This window comes from Callionymus lyra, chromosome 4 (genome assembly GCF_982586985.1).
Source record: "Callionymus lyra chromosome 4, fCalLyr1.hap1.1, whole genome shotgun sequence".
In the NCBI taxonomy this organism is placed as follows: domain Eukaryota; kingdom Metazoa; phylum Chordata; class Actinopteri; order Syngnathiformes; family Callionymidae; genus Callionymus; species Callionymus lyra.
The window spans coordinates 32,085,494-32,093,262 of record NC_141821.1 but is presented as its reverse complement, the minus strand read 5'-3'; the positions used below and the strand labels follow the sequence as shown (position 1 = coordinate 32,093,262).

At 37.6% G+C, this 7,769-nt stretch overlaps 1 protein-coding gene across 1 annotated transcript; it reads left to right on the top strand.

Annotated features, from left to right (window-relative positions):
* The first annotated feature begins 818 nt into the window (after positions 1–818).
* On the top strand, positions 819–6,078 carry LOC148082601 (very-long-chain (3R)-3-hydroxyacyl-CoA dehydratase 1-like). The gene is made up of 7 exons (XM_087790221.1): positions 819–832; positions 976–1,093; positions 1,370–1,388; positions 2,184–2,272; positions 3,577–3,698; positions 4,746–4,924; positions 5,948–6,078. The coding sequence occupies exons 1-7, from the start codon at positions 819–821 to the stop codon at positions 6,028–6,030; spliced, it is 624 nt and encodes a 207-aa protein (XP_087646347.1). The 3' UTR covers positions 6,031–6,078.
* Positions 6,079–7,769: the final 1,691 nt, after the last annotated feature.

The following is a 7,769-nucleotide window of genomic DNA, read 5'->3' as shown; positions in this document are numbered from 1 at the left end:
CCTTTCATCATTTAAGATACCTTTGCATGTTATACATTCATTGATCAAGTATCGTTAACCTTTAACCATCCACTTGCTTCCTTGATTCTCCTCTTAAAGTCACCATAAAAGTGTTTTTGCCAAGACTGATGGAGCCTGACAGGAGCCTGACATAAATAGGTGATTATGTCCCTTTAGAAATTGACAGCAAATGTGATCATTAACTGAACAAAATGGAACCAAAAGGAAATTAAATACAGCGGTCATGTTCCACTTTATTGCCTATAAGCCTATCCCAGTTTCTTCGGGCAAGAGGCGGGGGACACCCTGGACAGGACATGAAACCTTTCACACACGGTCATACCTACAGACAATCCCTTAAGTTCCCAATCAACCTCTGTATGTAAGTTAAAGTATAGTATGTCAAAAGTAAAACCTGCAGTGTTCTACCTCAATTTTAGTATAAAACAAGTATATGCGTAGTACATTTGAATATACTTTTATTTGCTAAGGGGTGTCAAAAGTAGACTTCAAATATACAACTTAAATTTAAGTATAAGGTATCATTCTTATAATACACTTTAATATACTTCAATTTTCTTAGTGTTCCATTATACTAATTTAATTTTCTTATATAGTGAGTATACTCCTAGTACATTTGAATATACTACTATTTACTTAGGGATGTATAAAGTAAACTTTCAGTATACTACTTTAATTTTGGTATAAAACAAGTTTACTGATAGCACACTTGAGTTTACTTCTATTTGCTATTGGTTTCTTTAAGAACGAAAACCCGGCCTCCATTCTTCCTGATCTAATTTCTTGGACCTCGACACATGGATGAAGACTTGTCTGTACCTTTTAAACATTAACATTAAGTTCATCCCTTTGGGAGTTGACCAGACTCATGTTCACGACAAAGCAATCGCAGCAATGATCTCTATGGATGTGAACTGGATCCATGCACTGATGAAGTTCTTATGTCTGCCTCAGGTGGCTGGTTCTGGCAATGGCGATGATGCGTTTCTACGTACAAAAAGGAACACACAAGGGTCTGTACAGAAGTATAGCCAGGACCCTCAAGTTCTTTCAGACTTTTGCTTTAGTTGAGGTGAGACTATTTTTGCTCATTGTGTGAAGTTGTTTTTGTTCCCCAAACTCTGGTTTCCTCCCTCAGTGGGTCCCTCAGGGTCACATATGAACTAGAGTTGAAAGTGTCCGTGTGTCACCCAGCTGTAGCCATGAGTATATGAGTAGAAAATAAGTAACTGCAGTTAGTTTTTCTGAATTAACTCATCACGGTAAACAACACAATATCATATGAAAGAGAGAAACTGACGAAAAGAGGATGAAGCTCCACTGACATTTTCTCTTTCTTATTTTACAGGTGGGACACTGCGCTATAGGTGGGTTGTCACTCATGGTCATGATTCTTTAGCTTTAGTAATAAATACACATAAACCTTAACTAACCCTGTTATACAAACCAGGACCAGTTAATTTGTCCTCTAGAATTAAAAACCAAGCTTCACTGCAATTTCAGCAAATCTCTAAATATTTTTTCTCATCGGTCCATGTTCAATACACAAATCCTTTTGTACGTGGACCCTTAAACGACCACTTGAACCTGAAGAGGTTTAAGTTTATTTTGAGGATAATACTTAATCTGTTTGCTCTGTAAACGAGATGAACATAGGGAAATCTAAATGATATCTGTTTAAAGTATTGATGATTAACAAAATGCCAAAACAAAAAATACAAATGTAATCTTATTTGATAAGACTGAGTGACATTTTTAGATATAAAATACATTATTATCTTATATATTGAAACAATATTGATGGATATCATGTTTTTTAAACAGAGAAAGCTCTGAACTGGATTTGTCCAAGAATAATAATGGACTTGGGGAAAAAAAAAGACAAAACAAGGTTATTTAGATTATCTCTCACATGTACTGAACAAAGCAGCTAGTCCTGGTAACCGTATGTTTGTTGTTGCTACTATCATATCAGTGATCTGGATTATGATCAAAACCATGGAAATCTGTCTTAGGATCCTATAAGAGTTTGTCATAGTGACACAACGGGTCATTCAGGCGACAGTGAGGCATGTTGAGATGAAGAATCTATGACAAGTTTACAATCATGATCATGCTTTAATAAGAGGTTTAAATTATTTACTAGCTCAACTCTTTGACAGGAATCGTGAGGACGTCTGTGATTGTTACTGGGGTTCAAGTGTGCTCAAGGATTTTCATGGTTTGGTTCGTCACCAGCAGCATCAGACAGGTGAGTGAGCTGCTCAACTCTGGACTCCAGAGCTGAAGAGTTAGCAGTTGTTCTACCGTGAGTTACAGATTTGTGCTGAACACCCAAATGATCCTGATCATATGATTGTTCTGTCCAAAGCTAAAATAGCAACAGAGTGTTGAGACGATTACATTTCCACTACGGACATGAAGAGCATGAATGACAGACGACTGTATTTGGGTCAAAAGAATCTTTAAGTCAAATGTAGTTTTACTAGTTTGGATCTGTTAGGCGAGAGCTTCCGCTGACACACCACATGGATTATTCAATCATTTTTAGACTGTTGCCTCAAAGAATGGACCACAGATTAAATTCTCAGAATGAAGTGTTAAGTGGACTTTATATTTCCAATAGATATGAAGATGCATGGAACTTAAATCAACTCAAAACAAAGAACTAAAAGAATGAACTTCCCCTGATGTCAGGTGTAGCTCGATTCAAACAGGATGTTTTCTTCTTGTCTTTCTCCTGCTGTCACAAGTGCATGTGTTGTTAACACTTGTTTTATGTAAATATGATTTAGTTTCAACTAAAGACACAACTTCCTCCATAAACATAATTTTGTATAAAAGACAAGTGAGCATGAATATTGATTTTACATGTCGAGTTTTACGAGCAGAATAACAATTCTTGTTCTTCAGAATAACAGATTTGTTTTGGAGCAAATTACTGGAATTAATAAACTTAATTTCAGTCCATTATTCGTTACTCAACTCTATTAAATATTTCTGTAACAGAGTCTTTAAAAAACTTTTAATAGTGTTTCTGGTTCCCCCTAGTGGAATAGTGGAATTGAAACATTGTGAATTCTTTCTTACACACTCGCCATTTTACATGTTTCTCAGTGGGGAGGTTTTTTGATAAACTCATGTTGGGTCCGTTTATTGTTTTATCTTCTTATAACTTCAAACACACTCTCGGTGTGTTGTCCTGACAAAGTTACGCAGTAAAGAGCTTCATCAAAATAATAGCTCAAAACTAAATCAAATCCAGTATGTAGTGTTCTGGATTACCATCTGAACCCACAAGTATTTTGAAGGGTGCATCCATTTTTTTAAAGAAAGCTGTAGCACTTTAATTTACTCCCAATATCACCATCTTTTATCAAACTACGCTTTTTGCTATGGAGGATATTTTCAATGCTTCAAAAGCTATTGTTATCTACTTGAAATGAACACAGGAAAATAATGTTTGGGTAAATAAGGTGTACATAAGGGTGTACATGTGTGGTCTTGTAGGTCAATATTTCTTGTGTATTTACCAATCCTATGACCCGACTCTAGATCCAGAGTGAGGAAAGCGTAATCCTATTCCTGGTGGTGTGGACGGTGACAGAGATTACCAGATATTCATACTACACATTCAAACTGCTCCACCACCTGCCGTACTTCATCAAATGGGCCAGGTGGAGACGAGTCTTGGTTATGTGGTGTAGCATGACTTTACGGCTCCAACTGCCGGAGATGGCAGTGTGTCCGCTTGATGACTGGATTACACTGATGAGCATGTTTTTGATAATGGTTATCAAGAACTGCTGTTCAAACCGTCTGTCACTAACACGCCAGATTACTCTGAGGTTTAAGATGATGTGTGAAAGTTTTTGCTAACAACGGTCAAAGTAAATAAACAACTGTATTATGACATCTTATAGGTCACACAAGATCTTACTTGCCGAGGTTAAACGTGAAAGTAAACGAGCTGTTTGTCATTTGTAAAGTGATGTCATGCACACTACAGTGGGAAAGGTGCCTGTGACGCTGCAGTCCAGCGTAACTGGAGCCGTCAGCTGGACCCCCACTCACACTCCTGGCACCTTACAGCCTTGGAAGACTGAATGCCACGGAACCACTGGTCTTATGTGAGCGGACCTCCGTCTGCTTCAGGTTGATTCAGAACCTCTGAGCTCCCAGCCCCCACTCTTCGACATCTTGAAGTGTGGAGGGGACTCTAGGCCCCCGGAGGAGGTCTCATGTTCAGCTGCTCCTCTTTTTAAGAGCATCTGTTTTGGTCATGGAATGTTTCACCAGCGTTTCTCTCACATCCACTCCTCTACGTGTCTTTGTAATGCTGAGTCACAGCTGGGTGAGAGTGTGGTCCCACGTGAGGGGGTTTGATCTCGTCTTTTTATCTTCAGTCAGGCAGGCATCACGAGTCACATGCACAAATACGATAATCGACACCTCAAAAATGAAGCGATACATTTGAAATTATTCATTAAGATGCGTTTTAATGCATGTAAACTAACTAACAAACTCATCAGCACAATGGGAGTTCATTCTTGTGATACTACTTTTAATGTTGTAGTCCTACTTATTTGATGATTAATACATGTATCTTTAGTTTAACATTGTTCGATGTTTGCTGATGGATTTTTGCATAACAGTTGTCTTTGAGTGTGATTGAGCTCCGATTCTTTTCTTGGACTTTAATTCAACATCTTTCTCTGACACAGATACAACTTCTTCATCGTCTTGTATCCTCTGGGCGTGGTCGGGGAGCTGCTAACCATTTATGCTGCTCTGCCGTTCGTACGTAGAACTGGAATGTACTCCATGAGGCTCCCCAACAAGTACAACGTGTCCTTCGACTACTACTACTGTCTCATCATCATTATGCTGTCCTACATCCCACGTAAGATACGTCTTCAAAGCACCAACATTTTCGATTTTATTCCGCATTCAGTACATATTTTGCGCGCATAAAATATCTGAACGATAAATCTGATAAAAATGATTTTTTTTCTTTGGTGACAAAGAGATGTTGTCTTTATTTCCGCATCTTCCTTTGCAGCATTGAAAATACAGATTTAGTTGTTCATCATCGTAAATCATATATTACGCGTTTCCTTCAAACTATTGTCCAAGTATTTATTTAAATACACCAATAACTATATTAAAGCTGAGATCTCCAGTGTGGGTCAGATTTTAATACAGAGAATAACAACAAGCAGTGACCATGATGATGCTTAAATGATTTAAAACATGTTTCCATTTTCTCTGTTTTTCATGAAACTCTACCAAAGTGATATTCCTGTAATGTCAACAAAGTACAATTAAGTATTTTTACATCATACATCATATATACATTACGTCTGTCCTTTGATCTTATCAGTAACATTTGGGGGTTACAATGTTTCCGTATTCTACCAGAATTTACATTTTCTTAGACCATTTACGTTTTTTTTCAGTTAGTACAGTTTATGTCAAAATCTGTGTTTAGTTTCATTTTTCTCAGTCTCCTAAGCTTTGGAACGATCTTCCTCTCTCTTTGAGCTTGATGGAGTCTACTGACTCCTTTAAGAAACATCTTAAGACGTTTTTATTTATTCAGGCTTTTCCTTGATTTTCTGGAACTACTGTTGTGTTATCAGTTTTATCTTGATCTTAAAATATATACTTTATTGAATATTGTTTTGATTGTTTAAGCGTTTTGTGACCCTGGTCTGGAAAAGCGCTATACAAAAAAAATGACTTACTTACTTACTTACACTATCACCTTGTCAATGTACCTAAAACTACCACTAGATGTCACTGCCGTCAAGTTAAGGATGTACATGCGCCTGGTGTAACCCACAGGTGTGTTCAAGAGGAATTTTCTTCTCAGGTATGACATCATTCTTGCTCCTCATCTTAACCAGTGTCTTGTTGTTTCCAGTGTTTCCTCAGCTCTTCTTCCACATGCTGCGGCAGAGAAGACGAGTTCTCCACGGAGAAGTCATCGTCGAGAAAGATGATTAGACCCACTGATCCCTTACGCCACCTCACCCAGTCACCCACTTCCATCTCCCCCTCTTCATCTGAACTGTGTTCTACTCCCCGGGGACAACTTGTTTACAACCCCAGTGGAAGTTAAGACCTCCATCACATGGAACTAGGATCAACACCACCACGACGGAGAGTCAGAGGCTGAAATTAAGATGTTTAATTCTCACCAGGCTTCACGTCAGTATAACTTCTTGTAATGATGGTTTTAAAAAGTGCTGTTTCTGGTTGATTTTTTATTGGATCTTCCAACTTCAGGCACACATTTGCTAGAATGACCCACATTTTGATGCTTAAAGACGGAACAAAACATCAATTGTCTCCTTGAATGTGTAATTTCAATGAAAGAATGAACCTCCAAGGATGTATTTCGATCCTCAAATACACAGTGTGTGTGTACTGGTGCAGAGATATGAGTTTGAATCCGTGTCAAATAAATTCAGACATGTTATTCCGTCTTTCACAACTGTGCGTAGCAGCGCCCCCTATAGACTAAACCAAAGCTAGCAGCTCGTTTGGATCATGTCGGTGATGCTGAAGAATCAGAGGTTAGCGGATTCTTACTTTTTTATCTGCACCTGAGAAGGCAAGAGTTAGACTGTTTTAGGTTTCAAGTTACACACACTGAATCATAAAGACACGATTTAGGGGTCACAACACAAAAAAGAAGGTTGAAGATGTACAATCACATTTGAAGGTCCAGTCGAGTCTACATTGACTCTGATGTTTTTAAAGTGAGGACATTGTTTACTAAAATAATCTAAACCTGTGACCTCATCGAGTCAGAAGATATTGTTTGAAGAAAGAAAAGATTGTGCATAAATGAGAAACAGAAACAGACATGATGAGACATGTACGTTATATATACAGTTTATATATATAAGAAAAATAAAAATAAAAATATGAATTCTGCTTTCTTTCAACAACAAAATATTAGATTATTTTACTTTCAGGACATAATGTGTAAAACGAAAATTGAAACTCTCTTAGCCTAAAAAGCAATTACTGAACACAATGTAATGTCTTTAGAAATGTAAACAAAAAAAACACTGTGTGGCAACTGAAAACAAAAGGAAGGTTTTGGTGAAGTACATAATGGTGAAGTCTAAAGTTTTTTTCTAGTCCAATTAAAACAACTTCAGATGGTTGTGCCTGTTGAAAACAAGCATAACCATGTCGTACCTCAACTATCAATGTGCTGCTCCGACTTCTGTTCTTAAGTTATTGATCTCTTAAGCAGCTCAGCCCCACCATCCTCTCCCATGCTTCTTTTTTTCATGTTGCTTTTAATGTTTACTGTGTCTGCATCAGTAACTGTTTGTTCATTGACACAAAAAAAACGTAGATTCCTCCCAGACCCCCTTGTTGAACTATGGTGCTATTGTGCGATCATATGTGATCTTTGTGTTGAGCAGGTGGCAGTGAATCCTTGAGTAGGGCAGACGAATGTGAATGGCAGAAAGGTCATGTTGACTGATGAATTAAATCTAACATTTGCAAGTTGCAGGAAAAAAATAAAGGCCACATTTGAATCAAAGACAGAGTTGCGAACATTTGTTTAAAATCAGTTACTATCTAGAAAGTTGAAAGATATTTTAGTAAATCCTTCGTGTAACACTTCCTCTTCTTTATCTTCCATCATGTTGTTTTTTGACCTCAAGACTTGGACTTATTGCGACGCCTCTTGTTACAGTTGACATAGTTTATCTCAGTCT

Excerpts from the sequence above, each read along its gene's own strand:
- LOC148082601 (XM_087790221.1), top strand. Across the intron at positions 2,273-3,576 it reads TCACCAGCAGCATCAGACAG|ATCCAGAGTGAGGAAAGCGT; the intron begins GTGAGTGAGCTG and ends ACCCGACTCTAG. Across the intron at positions 4,925-5,947 it reads TATGCTGTCCTACATCCCAC|TGTTTCCTCAGCTCTTCTTC; the intron begins GTAAGATACGTC and ends TGTTGTTTCCAG.